Source organism: Mus pahari, chromosome 14 (genome assembly GCF_900095145.1).
Source record: "Mus pahari chromosome 14, PAHARI_EIJ_v1.1, whole genome shotgun sequence".
Lineage (NCBI taxonomy): Eukaryota > Metazoa > Chordata > Mammalia > Rodentia > Muridae > Mus > Mus pahari.
In genome coordinates, this window is record NC_034603.1 from 21,618,486 (window position 1) to 21,640,004 (window position 21,519).

General features: G+C 41.9%; 1 protein-coding gene across 3 annotated transcripts in view; it reads left to right on the forward strand.

Annotated features, from left to right (window-relative positions):
• The window catches only part of Kif3a (kinesin family member 3A), a 36,143-nt gene that overhangs the window by 3,474 nt on the left and 11,150 nt on the right, over positions 1-21,519 (forward strand). The window contains exons 2-11 of one of the 3 annotated variants that reach the window (XM_021211969.2): positions 468-741; positions 7,722-7,866; positions 7,978-8,062; positions 8,576-8,681; positions 12,254-12,393; positions 12,735-12,932; positions 13,194-13,368; positions 15,829-15,924; positions 17,701-17,772; positions 19,741-19,749. In XM_021211969.2, the coding sequence (XP_021067628.1) occupies positions 468-741; positions 7,722-7,866; positions 7,978-8,062; positions 8,576-8,681; positions 12,254-12,393; positions 12,735-12,932; positions 13,194-13,368; positions 15,829-15,924; positions 17,701-17,772; positions 19,741-19,749 (1,300 nt within the window). The remainder of the gene's footprint in view (positions 1-467; positions 742-7,721; positions 7,867-7,977; positions 8,063-8,575; positions 8,682-12,253; positions 12,394-12,734; positions 12,933-13,193; positions 13,369-15,828; positions 15,925-17,700; positions 17,773-19,740; positions 19,750-21,519) is intronic. The other 2 variants (XM_021211971.2, XM_021211972.2) reach the window with 2 other exon arrangements.

Sequence of the window (21,519 nt, forward strand, 5' to 3'; positions counted from 1 at the left end):
ACTCCGGACCTTCGGAAGAGCAGTCGGGTGCTCTTACCCACTGAGCCATCTCACCAGCCCTCATAGATTCTTAATAAAGCTTGTCAATGACTTTACGTGTGGTTTTTTTTGTTTTTGTCTTTTTTGGGGGAGGGGCATTTTTTGGTTGGTTTTTTTTTTTTTTCAGGCAAGAACTTGGAGTGTTGTGGACTGTTGAGCTGATGTCATGTATACTAGTTCATTTTCTCCACTTAAAGCATTTGCTTCAGATGTAAATTAGAGTTTTCTCTCCCCTCTTTTGTACTGCAAAAGAAACGTTCTCCGTCTGTATACCTATTTCTGTATATGTAGAGATCTTTAATTGCCTTTATCAGAGGCTTGTAAAGTCTTCGCACATCCAGGGTGCTGATGGGAAAGTAGTCTTTTCTAACGATATTTAGAGCAAAAGGAATGTGCTTTTCACTCTTTGTAAACACTGTCTCCACCAGCTCAATAAGTCGGAGAAGGCGGAAAGCTGCGATACCGTGAAGGTTGTAGTTAGGTGCCGGCCTCTCAATGACAGAGAGAAGTCAATGTGCTATCGACAAGCCGTCAGCGTGGATGAAATGAGGGGAACTATCACCGTCCATAAGACCGATTCCCCCAACGAACCTCCGAAGACATTTACTTTCGATACTGTTTTTGGACCAGAAAGTAAACAACTTGATGTGTACAACTTAACTGCAAGACCAATTATTGATTCTGTTCTGGAAGGCTACAATGGTGAGTAACTGTGCAGCTTGCGTTAACACACACACTTTTATTGTTGCATAAGTAATGCCCGGTAAAATAGGTAGTTTACGTATCGCAACTACAGCTTGATGAGCTATGGCAACATAGACGGTTGTGAGGCCTCACCCAGGTCCTGTTTTAGAACGCCATGTCATCCTCCAGTGTTCCTTTCCACCTCTCTTGCAGCCCCCACCTGCATCCATTGACCTGCCATCATGTAACTGTAGTTTTGTCCTTTTGAAAACTCACGTAAATGATGTCATGAAATGCCATCTTATGTTTAAAGATTTACCTTTATCTTACGTGTATATTACCTTTATCTTATATGTATATTGCCTTCATGTAGGTCTCACTTATAGTGGAAGTCAGAGAGGGCGGGTGGTCCTGGGACTGGAGTTCCAGGGTTTTGAGCCATCATGTAGGTGCTGGTGCTGAGAATCCAACCTGGGGACTCAGCCAGGGATCTTAACTACTGAGCCACCTCTCCAGCCCATAAAATGCTACCTTTTAAAAAGCGGTTTTCTTTCTCTTTGTGTAATGTTTTGAACTTACCTGACTTTATGTATTATCAGTAACTTTGTGACTTGAGAAAAAAAAAAGATGTATTAATTTTTATTTATGTGTATGAGTGAGTGTTTGCCTGTAAGTGTGTGGACCATGTGCATGCCTGGTGCTCTCCGAGGCCATAAGAAGACTTTGGATTTGTGAGCCATCATGTGGGTTCTAGGAACTGAATCTAGGTCCTCTGGAAGAGTGTAAAGGCTTTTAATTGCCCAGCCATCTCTCCAGCCCCTATCGTATCTTATTTTATTTTGGATGGTTGGTTTGTTTTTGTTTTTGTTTTTGTTTTTTACGATGGTTTCTCTCTGTAGCTCTGGCTGTCTTTTGTAGATCGGACTGACTGCAAGAGGTCTTCTTAGTCCTGCCTCTGCCTCCAGGTGCTGGGAGTGTATGTGCGTGCGTGTGTGTGTGTCACCAATTGCTCCAGCATTATGCTTTTCATTTCTGCACTTGAGAGCAGAGGCAGGCAGATCTCTGAGTATAAGGGCAGCCTGATCTGCAAATGGAGTTCTAGGAAGCCAGGGCTACACAGAAGAACCTTGTCTAGGGGTTGAGGGGAGGAAAAATCCACAAAACAACAAGAAGTTCCTTCTTTTGATATTGAAATGGTTTTTGTGGGGTGGGGGTTGTCAAAATCAATTGACCTAAATGTGTGTACTTGCTTACTTTTGGACTGCTTGTTCTGGTTCTGGTCCATGTCCAGTCTACCTTGATAGCTGTAGCTTCGTAGTGCTGTTGAAGTTAGGTAGCTATGAGATAACAACCATTCTCCAACTTGGCTGGCTTTTTTGTCTTTCTGTTTCCATGATTGGTTTTGCCCTTTGAGTTTTCATCTAGATTTTATAACCACCTTAGCAGTTTCCATAAAATACCTTTTGGGATATTGATCACAATAGTGTTTAAATCCTCGATTGACAGAGAGTATTGAGTCTTCTGTTTCATTAGCATGACTATGTCTTGCTCACTTAAACTCTTTCACTTCTTTTAATAGTTTTACATTATTCTTATGAACTTAAGAAATTCCTTATGTGGGGACATGTGAGCCCTGGCATTTTTGTAGCAATCAGAAGACACTTGGGGGAGTCCTTCCTGCCTTCCTGCAATCAAACTCAGTGTCTTACCTACTCAGCCATCTCTCTTGCCAACTTCTTGGCATTTTGTTGTGAATAGAATTTTTGGCATAATTTTATATTGAAATTAAGTATTGTTATTAATATACAGAAATACATTTGACTTTTAAATAATTTTTATTTAAAAGTTAAAATTTAAGTGACATAAATCCCCTCATTGTTTACAGTATAGGGTTAATATGTTTCAGTGGATCACAGGGTGCAAACTGCCACCACCTCCTGCTGTTAGACTGTTTCCAGCAACCCAAGAGGGAATTTAAATCTAGGTTTCAGCCACTTCCATATGATCAACACCGCTGCTCTGTCGGAGTTTCCTGCTCTGCTGACATTTCATAAGAGTGGCTCACATTCCACATAGTCTTTTATCTGGCTTTTTTCATTAAGCACAGTGTTTTCTGTGCTCATTCTTATTGTAGAGTGTATCAGTATTCAATTCATTCATTCATTCATTCATTCATGCCATCACCAAATAGTATTCCCTTGTATAGATTCTTTTTGTTTGTACATTCATCTGTTGAACATTTGGGCTGTTGTTACTTTCTAGCTAACTAAGTATTAGGAGTAATGTCTAGCATATTCTTGTACAAGCTTTTAGCTTTTCTGAACATACACACCTAGGAGTGGAGTTGCTGAGTCATGGGGTTACTTTCTTTGACGTTTTGAAGAACTGCCAAAGTATATTTCACAGTGACATCACCATTTCACATTCCTACCAGCAATGTGAGCGGTCCAGTTTCTCTGTTCCCTTGCCAGCATCTGTTACCATCATTTTGGTAGTAGCATCCTAAAGACACAAAGTGCTGTCTCATATCCACATCGTTTCTGCAACCTTGCTAAACTTAAAAATACTTGTCACATTTTAGCGTTTACCCTGGGTTAGGGGGTGGAGATCAAAATCTAGACCTTTATGCTTTTAAAAAAATTCTCCAGGATTTTCTACATGCATAATTATATTGTCTGCCAGTAAAGACAGTTTTTACTTTACTTTGCAGTCTTTTGCCTTTAATTTACTTTTGTTGCCTGAAACCTGGGCCAGAAAATTCAATAGATATAGAGCATAATTGGAGAGAGCAAATGTAGTCCTGATTTGACTGAATCTCATGGTAGTTGAAGGCTCTCACACACATGCTCAGCCAGACTGAGGAAGTACCTCTCTTCTAGTTCAGTTTGCTCACAGGGTTTTGCTTTGCTTGTCTGTCTGTCTGTTCTTTCTTGCAGGAATGTAATATTACATATTTTCAAATGCAGTTTTGTTCTTTTGAAGTTTGTCACTAGGTTTTTATAAGTAAAGTCAGCTTTGTCACTTAGTCATGAATTATTGTTCTTTTCAAATATTGTTACGTTTGATTTGCCAAATTATTATTTGAAATTTTTGTGTTCAACTGGGTGTGGTGGCACACGCCTTTAATCCTAGCCCTCGGGAGGCACAGGCAGGCGGATTTCTGAGTTCGAGGCCAGCCTGGTCTACAGAGTGAGTTCCAGGACAGCCAGGGCTATACAGAGAAACCCTGTCTCGAAAAACCAAAAAACAAACAACAACAACAAAAAACAAGAACAAAACAAAACAACAAAAAAAACTTGTGTTCATGAGAATTATAAAACAGTTTTCTGGAAATGTCTTTTTCTAGTTTGAGTATCAGGATAATGCTAGTTTGTTTCTTTCTTTCTCTTATGGGTTTTTGAGACAGGGTTCCTCTGTATCATTTCTCTTTAGCTTTGTCTCTGTTTTATTTTCTGCTTGTTTGTTTGAAACAGGGACTCTCTCTCCATTTCCTGGCTGTCCTGGAACTGGCTCTGTAGACCAGGCTGTCCTGGAACTCACAGAGATTCACCTGCCTTGCCCCTGCATGCTGGGACTAAAGGCAACAGTTGTCATTTTCATGTGTTTCTCTGTTCTTGAAGCTCCAGTAACCTTTCTCATCCCTTCATGGTGATCCAAATCTTCGTTTCCGTGACTAGGTTGGCTAGAGGTTTATACTTTGGCTATTTTTCACTTTTCCTGTGTTGTCTCATATTTTCTGTCCTTTTTTTGTTATGATTTTATTTGCTTCTTTTTTGTTGTTGTTCTATTTGTGTCCCTCTCTTGTTCTGTGACTTGGATTTGTTCTTTGCGGAGCTCTGTGTTTGGCCCCACGCAGGAGGCGTTAGCCTGGCTGCTGTAGGCTGAGGAACCCAGGTTAGTGAGGCCCAGCCTCATCCTCAGGGGAGGCTGAAGAGCCTGCAGAAACCTCCCACGTGTAAACCCAAGGCCCCGGCCAGTTCCTGGCTTTCAGCAGAAGAGAGTTTCCTCAGGGTGTCAGGAACATGGACGCCTGAATTTCGTTTGTTTTTTTGTTTTTCTCTCTACATAGCCCTGGTTATCCTAGAACTCACTGTGTAGACCAGGCTGGCCTTGAAAATCACTGAGATCCACCTGCCTCTGCCTTCTGTCTGCTAGTGCTACCGGTGTATGCGACCACACCTGAATTAGATTGTTTTTTAACTAATTGTTTTGAAAAGTGTTGCTTTCAGGGTTTTTCTACTTTCAATTCCAGCCAAGATGGCTAATACAGTCCTTGATACCCAATCTTGCTTGGAATCAAAAGTGTTCCTGCTGTAATTTTGAGTTAACAGAATTAATGAATAATTTAAAATAAATACTGTGAAAAATGGTGTATTAGTCAGGGTTCTCTAGAGTCACAGAACTTACGGATAGTCTCTATATAGTAAAGGAATTTATTGATGACTTACAGTCTGCAGTCCAACTCCCAACAATGGTCAGCAGCAGCTGTGAATGGAAGTCCCAGGATCTAGCAGTTGCTCAGTCCCACACGGCAAGCAGGTGAAAGAAAGAGAGCGAGCCTTCCTTCTTCCAATGTCTTTATGTAGTCTCCAGCAGAAGGTGTAGCCCAGATTTTCAAATGACCTTAAACTTGGAGATCCCCCCATCTTAATGCTCTGGAATCCATAGCCACTATGCCTCAAGATCTCCATACCAAGATCCAGGTCAGAAACTTCTATCTCCCAGCCTCCAGATTAGGGTCACTGGTGAGCCTTCTAATTCTGGATTGTAGTTCATTCCAGATATAGTCAAATTGACAACCAGGAATAGCCACTACAGGTGGTGTTTGACTATCAGGAGTTTGTACCTATTTTCCATTGTCTTGTGCTGACTCTGGAAATTGTGGTAAGTGTAGGACAATTTGGAAGAGATAATACTTAGGAATGATGGAATACAGTGCAATTCATTCTCCATTAGTAAATATAATCTTGGTGTGATGTTTAGGATTCTCAAGGGTGGTGACTAATCTTTACCTGTTTTAAAATAGTGTTAACTAGTTTTAGTGATGCATGCCTGTACCAGCTACTTGGAAGGCCGAGATAGGAGGATCCCCTAAGCCAGGAGTTCAAGATTGGCCTGGGAAACATAGCAAGACCCTACGTCAAGAAATAATAATAGACTGTATTTTTAGTTCAGTTTTAGGTTCACAGCAAAATCAACAGCAAACTATAGACCGCTCTGATGGAACCCAGTGTAGTGTGTGCAGAGCATTCTTAGTGCAGCTGTCCTCATCCGAGCCAAATGCATCGAAGCTGGTGTGCTGGGATGCCGTACTGTCGTCTCTTAGAACCTGTCATCCACATTCAGGTCCACTCTGCAGAGTCCTGGCCAGCCAATCCAGCTCTCTAACTCACTGTGTCTCCACAGTGTCCTGGAGGCTGCAGCTCTGACAGGACAGTCACGCTGGCTTCACGGTGAGCTGGTGTAATCAGGGTCCTGTGAGTCTCTGCTCTCTGTGGGTCCATCCTCAGTTTCCATCTCTTTCTCCAATCCCAGGTCTTCAGTTCCTAGGAGTCTCCCTCCGTCCTCCTCGACACCTTCTGGTTCTTGCACCTTTTGAATCTTAGTGTAAGCTCTCCTCCTGACGAAAGAATTTCCTGACCTCTCCTCTTCCTTCTCTGCCACCGCCTGTCTGGTTTATGTTCGTACTTCTGTCTCAATTTGTTTCTCCACCATAAGACCAGAGTTTGTATTCACCCTATTTGTCACTTTGTCCTTGGTGCCTGGTCCCATGTCATGCTTAGGTATGTGTGGGGAGCACTTGTTAAATGGGTAGGTACATTTCAGAAGTATGAGTCATAACCAGTTGCCTACAGTAATGATCACTTTTCTAGTTAATAGTATTTTACAACTGCTACTTTAGACAGTTTCTTTTAAAATAGTGAATTATTTTAGGATTAAAAAGAAGAAAATACCATTTTATCGATATTCTCAACCAGGTATGTGTTAATTACTTGATGTTAGTAGTTTCGTTTGATTCTTACTGTTGATGTGTAGAGCAAGTCATCTCACTTTTGTTTTATCTCTGGGAAGTTAATCTAAGGTCCGATGGCTAAAGAGTTCCAGGTGTGATGGACTCAGACAGCTGCTCTGAGGTCTGCGCTGCAGGCTTTTGCTGTGTTTGCCTGCCTCCAATTTAATGACCCCCTCCAACTTAATTTCTTAGAATTAATTACAATGTGAATTTCCTGTCCTGTCCTGTCTTTTCTTTTGTTTTCTTTTCTTTTTTATTTTTTTTTTTTTGAGACAGGATTTCACTGTGTAGCCCTGGCCGACTTGTAACTCACTATGTAGACCAGTCTGGCCTCAAAATCTCAGAAACATATTTACCTCTCACCATGCCCAGACATGTAAGAATTTTGCATTTAGGGCTTAGGATACTTTATAAAGATTATTAGAAGTGTTTTGTTGATCATGGTGCTTTAACAATACTTTGCTTATTTGGCATAACACCTATTGTACATGTTGATACTAAAGGTTCAAACATATACTAGAATATGTTTTTGTTTAATTTTTTAAAGATAGAGTCTTACTATGTATATATAGCCCTGACTGCCCTGGAATGTCCCAAATAGCCCAGGCTACCCTCAAACTTGCAGTGACATCCCACCTCTTCCTGTCTACTGCTGGGATTATAGATATGTGCCATTGTGCCCAGGTATAGAATGAAGTTTTGTTTTTTTTAAAAAGATTTATTTATTTATTATATGTAAGTACACTGTAGCTGTCTTCAGACACTCCAGAAGAGGGAGTCAAATCTTGTTACGGATGGTTGTGAGCCACCATGTGGTTGCTAGGATTTGAACTCAGGACCTTCGGAAGAGCAGTCGGGTGCTCTTACCCGCTGAGCCATCTCACCAGCCCCTAGAATGAAGTTTTAATTCAGGGAATATGTTACATAACATAATTTTAAGATTCGTCAGACTCCAGAAGTAACAGATGGTCTGCATCATTCTCAGGGACCATCTTTGCATATGGACAGACTGGGACAGGCAAGACTTTCACCATGGAAGGCGTTCGCGCAGTGCCGGGGCTCAGAGGGGTCATCCCCAACTCATTTGCTCACATTTTTGGTCACATCGCAAAAGCAGAGGGAGACACAAGGTGAGAGTGCTTCCGTTTCCTAATAGTGAGAGGTTCCAGCTGGAAAGATCTAGAGGCATGGAAATTGTAACCAATTTTCAGACATTGAATGTTCCACCATTGTCCTTACAGGTTTTTGGTTCGAGTGTCATACTTGGAAATATATAATGAAGAAGTTCGAGACCTTTTGGGTAAAGATCAGACCCAGAGGTTAGAGGTAAGGATGGAATTAGAGTTAAAATAAAAATCAGAATAGAGTACCTGCCAAATTAAGGTTCTTTTTCTACAAAAGGTGCTTTTAAAAACCACTGCATATGTCAGTGTAGACCCGTTTGAGCATAAGTCACCAACGTGTGGCTGCTGAGTCCGAAGTTTGATAGATAGATACCCTGTTCCTCTCACCAGCTTGTCCCCGAATCCATTCCCAAGTGCTCATCAGGTAAGGGGCTTGCCACTGAGCCTGAGCACCCGAGTCTGATCCCTGAGACCACAGGGTGGAAGGAGAGAACCATGAATTCTTTTCTTAGACTGTCCTGTATTTTCCTCGTGGCCCCATTGCAAATAATTTTGTGTGCAGGATTCCCTTGTATGTTCTTAGGCTTTATCACCTCTGTTGAGTACAGGCGTGGTTCATAACTATACCCTACCGTATATCCCATGTGTAATGGTGGATACTCTGAGTATCTGGAACGCTTACTGTTATGTCTTAGGCATGACTTTTGTATTTTAGGTTAAAGAAAGGCCTGATGTGGGAGTATATATCAAAGATTTATCAGCATATGTAGTCAACAACGCTGACGACATGGATAGAATCATGACTCTAGGCCACAAAAACCGTAAGTGTGCTGTGTGACCGTGATGGGACGCCCGTCTGAGTGCTGGTCGAGAAGCAGATAAGATGGCTTTTGCCCCATAGAGGTTGAAGTTTTAGTCTTTTATTATTATTAGTTATTGGTTTTATTTTGTTTTGTTTTGGTTTGGTTTGGTTTGGCTTTTCGAGACAAGGTTTCTCTGTGTAGCCCTGGCTGTCGTAGAACTCACTCTGTAGACCAGGCTGGCCTCGAACTCAGAAATCCGCCTGCCTCTGCCTCCCAAGGGCTGGGATTAAAGGTGTGTGCCACCATTCCTGGCTGTTTTGTTTTTTGGAGACAGGGTTTCTCTGTGCAGCCTTGTTTATCTTGGAACTTGTGCTGTAGACCAGGCTGGTCCTGAACTCACCTAGATCCACCTGCCTCTGCTTCCTGAGTGCTGGGATTAAAGGCATGTGCCACCACTGCCTGGCAGTGTTTTTTGTTTTAAGTTTACTCATTACTATCTAGGGAATATATCTGAATGAACAGTAGCACAGATTGTTTTTCATACTGATTAAAGTTTCTTTTCATTAGTACCAATCTTTTAAAAAATTTTATTTTATGTGTATTTTTTAAAGATTTATACACACACACACACACACACACATATATATATGTATATATATATATATATATATATATATATATATATATAGTATGTTAGTACACTGTAGCTATACAGATGGTTGTGAACTTTCATGTGGTTGTTGAGAATTGACTTTTTCGGACCTCTGCTCATTTCGGTCAATTCCGGTCAGCCCTGCTTGCTCAGGCCCAAAGATTTATTTATTATTATACATAGTGCACTATAACTGCCTTCTGACATACCAGAAGAGGGCATCAGATCTCATTACGGGTGGTTGTGAGCCACCATGTGGTTGCTGAGATTTGAACTCAAGACCTTCAGAAGAGCAGTCAGTGCTCTTACCAGAGCCATCTCACCAGCCCTTCCTCTATGTGTATGAATGTTTTGCCTGCATGTATGTAAGTGCACCACATGTATGCAGTGCCCACAGAGGCCTGAAGAGGGCATCAGATCTCCTGGAATTGGAGTTACAGACAATTGTGATCAGTTATGTGGGTTCTGGGAACCAAACCCAAGTCTGCTGGAAGAACAGTCAACACTCGTAACTGCAGAGGCATCTCTCCAGTCTCTCTGTTTGTTTGAGACAGGCTTTCTCTATATATCCTTGGCTGTTTGGCTGGCCTCGAACTCACAGAGATCCTCCTGCCTTTACCTCCCAAGTGCTGGGATCAAACACATGTACCACCAAGCTCTCCAGTCTCTTAATAGTGCCAGTCTTTGAAGCAGTTTTGCTGGTTAAATTTTTTTGTTTTGTTTTGTGTAGCCCTGGCTGTCCTGGAACTCACTGTGTAGTCCAGGCTGGCCTCGAACTCAGAAATCCGCCTGTCTCTGCCTGTGAATGCTGGGATTAAAGGCATGTGCCACCATCACCACCCCTGGGCAAGTTAAAAGTGTGGTAGCCCTTTGATTGAACACTTAGAGAGTAGGAGGTGCTTTTGCTGTGTGCTTTATGGGAATGATTGCTTAGTGCTTAGCCTCCCTAGAGTCCATGGCGACTTGGGAGACTGAGACATAGTTTAAATGCTATCTCTAATTCTAAGGTCATAGAATTGCCAAGTGGTAGGATGAGCGAGTGAACCTAGGCTCTCAGTCTGAATTAGCTGGAATCTATACTGTTTCACTTCTGTTGAAAAGAAAAGCAAAATTAAATAGCATTTTCACTTTCTAGTAATTGTTTTAGATTTTTCTTCTAGAGAAGAGACATTTTACCAGGTATAATGGCTAATGCCTTTAACATAAGTGTTTAGAAGGTAGAGGCGGGTGGGCTTCTGAGTTTGAAGCCAGTCTTGTCTACATAGGATTTTTAGGTCAGAGCTATCTTGCCCAGGATGGCCTCAAACTTGTAATCCTCCTGCCTCAGTCTCCTATATACTAGGATTACAAGAATGAACCTCTACCCTGTTTTAGCATGTGTTAAAATATTTGTTTTTGTTTTTAGACACAGTCTCACACATAGCCCTGGCTGGCCTGGAACTTGATAGTAGATGAAGCAGGTTCAAGGGGATGCACCTGCTTCTGTCTCCTGTGCCCTGGGATTCAAGGCGTGTGCTATCAGGCCCAGATCTTAGTGTTGTGGACAGTTCCTGTGGTGTTGGCCTCTTTTGATGTTAATGAATGTGGATCCACCTGGTGTCTTCGGAGGCTGCTTAGTAACTTAGCTCCCCCACAGTAGATTGACAGCCTTGTGCCGCTCTTCCTGCTACTCACTGTTTCAGTGTTGCGCTGATTCTTCCTGCAACACCCGATGCGTGTGTGTGCAAGGCACTCTGTAGTTTGGAGTCCCAAACATGATTCTCTAAGGAGGGTTGAGTCATCAGCAGGGTTGTTGTTGTTAACACGAATTGTTGGGTTTTTTTTTTTTTTTTGTATCTAAATATCTTTTTCCTTTTTTTATTAGATATTTTCTTTATTTATATTTCAAATGTTATCCCCTTTCCTAGTTTCCCCTCCAAAAATCCCCTATCCCCTCCCCCTGCTCCCCAACCCACCCACTCCCGCTTCCTGGCCCTGGCATTCACCTATACTGGGGCACAAAACCTTCATAGGACCAAGACCCTCTCCTCCCGTTGATGACCGACTAGGCCATCCTCTGCTACAAATGCAGCTAGAGCCATGAGTCCCACCATGTGTTTTCTTTTATTGGTGGTTTAGTCCCAGGGAGCTCTGGGGGTATTGGTTAGTTCATATTGTTGTTCCTCCTATGGGGCTGCAAACCCCTTCAGCTCCTTGGGTCCTTTCTTTAGCTCCTTCATTGGAGACGCTGTGCTCTGTCCAATGGATAGCTGTGAGCATTCACTTCTGTATTTGTCTGGCACTGGCAGAGCGTGTTTTTTTGTTTTTTGTTTTTTTTGTTTTTTTTTGTTTTTTTTGTTTTTTTTTGTTTTTTTTTGTGATGTAATCTTTTCTTTTTTTCCCAATAGAGAAGGTCTTGCTATGTTGCTGAGGCAGCCTGGGTCACCTGAGTTGACATGCCCTCCTGCTTTAGCCTCCTAAGTAGACTCTACTATGTTCAGTTTCATAGATAGTTACAATCTTTACATTGTATTTTGGAGTGAAGTACAGAATTTTATGCTGTAATTATGTTATAATGTGAGTACTTTATAGATCCTTTGGTTATAGTGTGAATTATAAAAGAAGTACACAACGGCCAAACACAACCTGTGGTTAATAGATATAATCAGTGGCTTTGACTGTGATGAAACCACGCATTTTAAATGTTCTGGGTATTTAATAAGTTAAGTTACTCTCTGGGCTGAGGATAGGTCAGTTGGTACAATGCTTACTTAGCACACACATAAAGCCCTTGTTCAACTCCCAGCACTGCATAAAATAGGCATGGTGGTAGTCAAGAGGTAGAGGTAGGAGACCAAAGTTTAAGGATTGCCTGGGCTACAGCACACCCTGTCTACACAAACAAAGTAACATAAAGGTATTGTGTTAAATTTTTAAGGGTTTCTTTTCTTTTTTAAAGGTTCTGTTGGTGCGACTAATATGAACGAGCACAGTTCCCGATCCCACGCCATCTTTACAATTACTATAGAGTGCAGCGAGAAAGGCGTGGACGGGAACATGCACGTCAGGATGGGGAAGCTCCACCTTGTGGATCTTGCTGTAAGTACCAGATGCTACTTAAGTTCTCTGGGTTCCATTTCCTGTTAATAAAAATTAACTCAGAGGTATGGTTACATGAAATTTCAAAGTGCTTATTATTATGGGATATCAGAAAGTGTCATTATGTCTCCCGCCATCAACATCTGTCAACCCCTCGCCAGGCTTTTTTTGTCTATTCTTACTCACTTCTTCCCTCTTTATTTTGAAGTGAATTTCAGATGTCATATGAGATATTTAAAATTTAAAAAAAAAAAACAGACTAGAAAAAGCACAATTTAAAAAAAAATTTAATTAAAAAAAATTAGCCCCCCTCCTTTTTTTTTTGTCTGTTTTTTTGCTAGGGGTCAGAAAGACAAGCAAAAACTGGAGCCACAGGTCAGCGCCTCAAGGAAGCTACCAAAATCAACCTCTCACTGTCTACCCTGGGCAATGTGATTTCTGCCTTGGTGGATGGAAAAAGCACTCACGTGCCATATCGGAACTCCAAACTGACCCGTCTCCTGCAGGATTCCTTAGGAGGGAACTCAAAAACCATGATGGTAAGATGGCAGGGCGGTTAGTTCACAGAAAGCAGAATTAAGATCCTAATTAATGCCCGTAATTGATGTGAGTAGCACTTCACAGATCAGTCCCTCTTCTTTGTGTAATACACTACATAATTAATTGCCCATGCTTGTATCACTTCCATACCTCTATGATTGATACCAATTTCAAGAAGGCCAAATTGCATGTGTGCTTCAAGTATTATTGGTGACGGCGGTGTTAGAAGTGTAGAATGATTTACATTTCTAATTCAACAGTGTGCAAATATTGGGCCAGCAGATTATAATTATGATGAAACTATCAGTACCTTGCGGTATGCCAACCGCGCCAAGAACATTAAAAACAAAGCAAGAATTAATGAAGACCCAAAGGATGCTCTGCTTCGCCAGTTTCAGAAAGAAATAGAAGAGCTGAAGAAAAAGCTTGAGGAAGGTAACTTCTCACATAGATTACTGTCAGCTGAGGTATGCTGGGGACCGCAGCATTTGCTTCCTGTCAAGCCATAGCCTCTGACATTGATATTTAAAGTATCTCTCTGTGTGTCTGTATGTTGGACATGTGTGAGTGCAAGCACTCGCAGGCCACAGTGCATTTGGTCAGAGGAACCTGTGGGAGCCGGTTCTCTTAGCACTCTGATTCTAGGTCTCAAGTTCATATCAGGCTTGCATGGCAAATATTCTGCCTCCTGAGCCATTTGTTGGCTCCTAACATTGATATTTAAAAGTAATATTCCCAAGGACTATGTATTTTCTAAGAAAATGTTTTCTAGGATGTCTCAAGTGATGGTGGTGAGGAGCTTCCTGGTTACTTCTGGACACTCCCACACCATCCACAAGATCTGTGACTGGTGTTAGCTCCCTGTGTGAAGGGCCAGTAGAACCAGCATTTAGAGTCTGGGGGAAACCCAGAGGGGCCAACCTGCTGTGAATGTTTCTGGGGAAAAGCCAGATGCTGAGAAAAAGCAGAGAACTGCCTCGCAGATAATGGATCTGGCCATCTGTAAATGGCCACTAGGTGGCGTTTATAGCCAGTTTCTTTCTGAGATACTTTTTCTGCCCCAGTTAGTGCTGAGCACATGCCTTTATTTTGATGATTCACTTATTTTTCATATCTTTATAGATAAAATGTACATGATAAAAGTTGACATTTGACTCTGCTAGGCACCCCCCATAAGGAAAAAAAAATGTACATTGTTTGTGCTTCTGTGTTGGGCTTGTTCACAGTGTAAGGGCTCAGGGCTCTTCTGTGCAGTGCCTTGTTAGAATTTCTCTCTAGCTTAGATCACTAGGATTCATCCTGCCTCCACACTGTTTTGTGTATCCATTCCTCTTTTCCGGTGTGAGTTGCTGCACCTCTTGGTTCGTGTGAATGGTGTGACTGCACATTGAATACACACATGGTCAAGTCCTTGTGCAGAGGTGCTGGGCATGTATGTACCCAGAGGCAGTCATGTCGACCGACAGTCATGTTGTTTGTGACAGGCTTCACTTTATTGTGTCCTTCTGGCCCTGTGCCCTTGCATTTATGATCTAGTTAATAGAATGATCATAAACAATAAAATGTAGGCAAAAGCATTAAAATAATAATTTTGTAAATTTATTTTAAAATTATTTGAGGCATGTTGAAGTTCATATAGTACAGAGTTTCCATCTGCCCATGTGTGGCGTTATTCACAGCAGAGTCTTGTTATTGAGCCCAGAAAATGCTGATTCAGAACCACTCACCAGCCTGCAGGCTACTCAGACTTTGCCTGTTTCCCTTCCAGTGAGACCCTGTGTGAAATGACAGTTGATGACTCTTTGTTCTCTTGATCTTTTTGATAGAGAGTCTCACTCAGGAGCATAGGCTAGCCTTAGTCCCCTGGCAGTCTTTCCCGAAGCTTCCAAAGACTTGTGACTCTTTTAAAAACATAAATGTCAGGGCTGGAGAGATGGCTCAGTGGCTGCTCTCTTACAGGATCTGCTTTCTAGTTTTAGTACCTACACAGTGGCTTACAGCCATATGTCATCATCCATATACATAAAATTCAAACAAAGGTTGAAATCTTCAGCAGAAAACAGGAGAAAATGCTCCCCAAAATGATCACAATTTTATTTTTTAAATTTTTTAAAAAGTGTTTTTTTTTTAAGTCTTATTTACTTTTTTTATTTATATAAGCACACTGTACCTGTCTTCAGACACACCAGAACAGGGTATCAGATCCCATTACAGATGGTTGTGAGCCACCATGTGGTTGCTGGGAATTGAACTCAGGACCTCTGGAAGAGCAGCCAAGGCTTTTACCCACTGGGCCATCTCTCCAGTTCACAACTGTAAAAAGCAAATGCTAGTTCATGACCCTTCTGTGTGTTTAAAGCTATGCTCACTATGGATCAGATTTTAACTTCTCTTTCAGTTCTGTAAAAATACAATTTTTAGGAGGCATGAAGGTACACACCTTTAATTCTAGCACTCAGGAGACAGTTGCAGGCAGAGTGCTTTGAGTCCCAGGCCAGACAGGACATAGTGAGATCCTGTCTCAAAGTAAAATGTCTGTGTGCATAGTGTGTGTGGTTGCATGTTATCTGTGCATGTGCACAGGCTTAGAGACAAGAGGACAGTGCAGGTGGTGTTCCTCTCGGGACCAGGGGAAGACAGGATCTCTCACTGGCCTGAACTTCACCAAGTGAATTGCCAGCTTGTTAGCAAACTCCAGAAATCCTGCAGGCTCCACCTGCCCTTCCCTATCTTTAAGTTTAAGCATCAGATACACTATCCAGAACATTTAAATGGATTTTCAGTTGGCATTTGGTGCAACAAAAACTTAATGAAGAGAACAGATATAGGCGTTTTCTAAATAGCCAATAATGACGTGGTAACAGACTAAAAGTCATTGTTAAATTTCTCTCCAAGGGGAAGAAGTGTCAGGCTCTGACATCAGTGGGTCAGAGGAAGATGACGAGGAGGGTGAACTTGGAGAAGATGGAGAAAAAAGGAAAAAGAGAAGGGGTAAGTTTTGCTCATGCTCTAACCAGTTGGAACTGGCTAGAGCTGCCCCCTGATGATGCAGTGCCCACTTTTTATTTGCTGCTTTTAATTAAGGTAGTGGTTCCAGCAGGGAGTGCATGCTACATGCGGTTAACCTTGTAAACTTGTTGTGTAGCTTGCTCACCTATCATTACTTGTAAAACTTTAAGTTGTAAAACTCTGTGGTGGTAGACACACCATTGGGCAGTTTTACATCTCTGTTAGTTACCTATTTGCTTTTGAGATTAGGGCAATGTGGGATTTCTTTTCAAGGGATGTTAGTTGTTAAAAACCATGTGCCCCAGAGCTAAATTTGAATGAGGATTACAGGTTTCCGTTGAATTCCTTTCTTTGTGTCATTCTTACTGGTTAAGCCTGTGGTGCTGAGGAGGCTGCAGGCAGCAAGTAGAAAAGGATGTCCCTGCCTCATTTCACTCTGAGACCTCTCAGCTACTGCAGGCTGTGCACATTCATTGTTAACCAAATAGTTTCTTGTTGAAAACAGACCCCTTACTGCTTGATGGGGAACCCTAAGTCAAAACTGAAGATTCTGTACAATCAAAACATGGAAAAAGCACCATCGTAGGGCAGACGTTGGCAGACTGCAGCGTGCTGGGCAGATCCATGTGGAACCTGCTTTTGTAAATAAAGTGTTTGAAAGCAGCCATGCTCACTTGTTTACTTGTGGTCTCTGGCTCTTTCACACTACAGCATGTGGCCTGGCTGTTGGGCCTTTTGCAAATACTGTCAGCTGTCCCTGACTTTCATAGCTAGTTTGTTTTCTGACCTGAAAGCAGATAATAGACTTACTAAAAGTAAATTTTATGTAGAAAAAAGTGCCACTGTTCAATATGTTAAGGTATTTTAAAGTAGGGGCTGGCAAGATGGCTCAGCGGTTAAGAGCACTGACTGCTCTTTTGAAGGTCCTGAGTTCAAATCCCAGCAACCACATGGCAGCTCCCAACTGTCTGCAACTCCAGTTCCAGGGGATCTGACATCCTCAAACACCAATGCACATTAAATAGATAGATAGATAGGTAGGTAGGTAGGTAGATAGATAGATTTTTTTTTTTTTTTTTTTTTGGTTTTTAGAGATAGGGTTTCTCTGTATAGCCCTGGCTGTTCTGGAACTCACTTTGTAGACCAGGCTGGCCTCAAACTCAGAAATCCGCCTGCCTCTGCCTCCCAAGTGCTGGGATTAAAGGTGTGTTGCCACCACCGCCCGGCTATAAAATATTTTTTTAAATAAAGCTACCTTAGAGTACTATGTCCTGAGAAGCTTCACATTTTCCGGTGAGCCTTGTCAGTTCTACTCTGAAGCTTTAAATGTAAGGAAGTAAAGTTGATGTCTTGAGGGGAGGTGGGGAAATGGAGACAGTGTTGTCTATGATGAAGAACAGCTTATTTTTATAGTGTGAATTGTGTGACTTTGTGGTTTAAAGCTATTTCTCCTTCTTAGCAGCTTAAATAGATTTGCCTGTCACCAAGTGACTTTTCTGTCATTTCAACCCTCTGAATAATTATGTTTTAGATGAGTAGTGGGTTTTGCCACTGCTGCAGATCTGTAAAGAAATGCATGGCTTTGTGGCGAGAGTTCAGTGGCGGGGCTACCTCGTTTCTAGCTGAAGTGAGTCGCGCTTGAGTGCAAAGCTTTAGTGTCCTCTTGAGTTCCTCCTGCAGAACTCAGGTTTTCTCTGTGTACTTGTTCAATCTTGTTCCTCTCTCTGGTTGCCGTGGGCTCGTTTCTTTGTCTTCCAGGCAGTAGCAGCAGCAGTAGCTCAGACTCCACATGTTCTGTCATAGAGAAGCCCCTGGATGAGTTCTTGCCTCGTGAGTGGCGGCCCTCACCTTCTCTAACAGAGCTCTGGCTTCTCCATCACTCATGGGCTTCATTTGGGAGATGCTGCCCCACTCCCTGTCATGACTGGTCCATGTTGGGCTCCCAGTAGAACAAGCATGTGATCCCCACCCTGCCATGGCTTCAGTTAACTGTGAAACATAGGCCAGAGCCTATGTTTGAGACAATGGAAGAGAGAATCATGCTTTTGCCACTGAGATAATGTAAAGAGCTAGTAAGCTGTGTGAAAGAATAATTCACAGGATTCTCTTTTATGCCTCATTATACATTTTAAATTTTGGTCAGTGTAAGAGACACAAACAACAAATCTTGAATCTCTACAAGCACAAATTAAAGTTTGTTGGTGCAGCAGCATGCACTGTAACAAGCCATACGTGCTCCAGATAAAGAGATGTATGAAGCCTGAGGCAGAGAGAGAAGACTGCGCCGTGCTTCATCCCAACCGGATGCTTCCCCTGCTATGGTACCAGGTCCATTTGAACACTCTGTGAGATGTGATTAGAAAACTCAGTCACACAGAGTTCATACACTCTGTCCAGACTTACTTCAGACTGAGATTTTATTATAAACCATTAAGTTGAAAAGTGCAATTGACCTTTGTCTATTTCTACTTTCAGAAGAAAATGGAAGCCATGTTTGCTTCCCCAGCTCGCTCGCAGCTTGCTCTCTTAAAGCATTATCTGTATCCTTACCTGCTCCAGACTAATGGCAGAAACCGTTGCTTTCCGCTTTACTAGGGAATATCTCAAGAGTCTCAAGACACTGTGTCAGTGACACTGTAGAAGCAACGTACCAGAACAGCTGACCTCCCCGGATAATTTATAAACCCCACGGCATTGCTCAGACGTCACATAGAAGCACAGCTTTGTATGTAAACTGTGACGTGAGAGAAGTATCTGAGCAGGAAGCATTGTTCTCTAATTTTCTTTTCTAAAACTTAGCATTCTTAGAGAGTAGCTACATGAAAGTAGGTTGTGAAATGAGTTGTACCTTATTCAGTTCAAGACCCTTTCTTTCCAATTCAAGAAGGTTTAATTGCCGTTTGCATACAGAACACTTCCTTTCTGTGGTTGTAACATAGATGTGTTGGGGAGTGGAGAGATGATTGTCCCAGCATGTGGGTGCTGTATTAGCTGTGTGTATGTCCCCTCCCATTCAAAAATACAAATGGCCGTTCAATGTCCCTTGCTTGAATCATCAGTTGTCATTTTCTTCTCTAGTCATTATTTAAGTACCCAGAACAATCTACCCATAGGCTGAATGTGAGTTTGCTACTATACAGGTGCACTTCATTTTACGTAACTAGAGCTGCTTACAAATCAAGTTGGAAAATAAAATATTATGAACTGAATGCCTTTAAAATTCATGAATCCTTTTGTTAGTCACATGATCGGTATAAACTACTGTAAATTAGTTTATCTATTTTGTTGCTTCAGGTCTACCTGGTAGATTTTCTTTAAATGGGGGACACCTGTAATGGGTTTTTATATAGGAAAAAAAACATTGAATTGGGAAATTTTGGAAATGGACAATGAGCGCTTTGATACTTTTAATTTACTAATTTTAAAAATTGACTTCATTTGCTCTTCTAGCTATTTTCCAGGTCTTAGCAGGTTCCCAATTCCATGTCTGTTACCCATCAGCATAAGCACATGCTCTGAGCCGTACCGCCTGCAGGGGGCACTGTGGGCACCTGAGATTGCGCGGGAACCACAGGGTGAACTGAGTCTAGCATTCGTGCTTGTCTTACGGAACATGCTTTCTTTTTTCTGTCCGCTCTGTTTCAGTTTTGATTATTTGATTCATGTCTGTGCTCGTGCTAAATGAATGCTGTTACACATTTTCTCTGTTTTACAAAGGAAATAATGTTTTCCTCTCTTCCCTCCTCATCTCTGTGCACGTGCTTCCTGTCTGCGGCTCGCTTACCGCTGCTTTGCAAGACCAAGCAGGTTGGTGTGATTGGCTGGCACTTCACCTGGTGCACTCACTCATTTTCTCAAGACCTTTTATTTAAGTACTTGACGTTTTTTATTTTAATAATTTGTATAAGGTAAGTATCTGTCTTTTAAAAACAATTCCATTTTAGCTATTTTAAAAGCCTTCCCCCTAAATCCTTAAAGATCTATTAAGTCAATTTTTGAAAATGTACTTGTACCTGATTTGACAGCCAGGCATTTTCCTCCTCTTTTGAAGGCCAAGAGTCAGTTCTTATTGCCTGTACCATGGGTGCTGTGACACACATGACATTAGTCGAGTTGTCACTTACTGCAGCTCTACCCATGCCCACCCCATCAGGTCACCTTCACTTTGGTGGCCTCTGGCAGACAGGGCACTGGAAGGCTCACTACTACTCTTTGACTTAGCTAAATACTTTTTATACTCACAACATGCCTTTTTAGATTTATTTACTTAAACTTTTTGTGCTAAATTTTATCAGTGAGAACTAGAAAAGTTTCTGAGGTTGGGTTTTTCCAAACCCTCTGGAGGTTTTGTGGTCTCTGTTTTGTTTTGTTTTGTTTCTTTATTGATTTGGTTGGTGAAACTGTGCATGTGGTCCCGGGAGTGAGCCCAGGGCTTTGTACATTGTGGCCAAGCACTGAGCGACGGCCCCATCTCCTTTAAAGAAAAATCTCTTCAGAAGCATATGTAGACTCTTAGGCCATGGGAGAGGTCAGAGCGCCCCTCCTCACAGCATCCCCCACTGGAGAGCAGGCTATTGGAGGCTAAGGCTTGTATCTAGGGGAGCATGGGATAGAAATTCATTCCTTAAAGATCTAAGTAAAAGTTACTCTTGGTCACCAAATTTTTACACAGTCACATTTAGCTTAAAGTGTTATTGAAAAAAAAATAATGTGACTTGTCACAGTGATTCTGGCTAGAGCCACATGGGACTTGAGTGTGTGGACCTTTGAATTGACCCTAGCTGTGTGCACAGTGTCTTCATGAAATGCTCTTGAGCACAGTGAGACACTTGCATCTAAAGCATGGGTTTGGAGGGATCACTGTGTAAGACGATCACCTCAGCAACAGACAGCATTTATACATCTTTCTATGCAACCCTGTTTTGTATTACTGCCTCCTAATGGGTTTTTGGAGCTGTTTCTAACTATTAGCAAAACAAAACACTACGAGTCCAAAATTACATTCCCATATTGACCTGCACACCTCATCTCTGCTGTTAGTGCCCAGGCCTTCCACACACGCTGGTTTTGTTTAATGTATTTAACATTTTTCTCTAAATGTTTGTAACTCTGAGGTGGAAGTTACATGTTCTAAGGTTTATGTACTTCTGTAAACCTGAGCTTGGACTTTTCTTCTCAAATTTTTAATAAGTTATTGATGATAGAAAGTCTTTTCATGGGGTTCATTGGGAGTAGGAATTCAATTATTTGTGAAAACTGTTCTGTACAGCATAATTCTGAAGGTTCAAAGTGGATGGCTGTGCCAATAGGCCCAGGCCACCTCCGGCCCAGAGTGCAGTGAATCACACCACCCCAGCCGCCTGGGTCCCAGCTCTTAGCTCCTCTTCGGTTTTGTGCTTAGATTTTGCTTTAAACTTTGGTTCTGAAGAAGAAACGGTGCTGCTCAACTCTTGAATTCCTAATGTGATTTTGTCTTCAGAGTTGAAAAAGCCTATGCATGACCCTGCCTTTCACGGCTCCTGCAAGAGTCTGCTTAGATCTGTAGTCCCCTCGCCATTGGTTTTCAGTTCCCTTTCC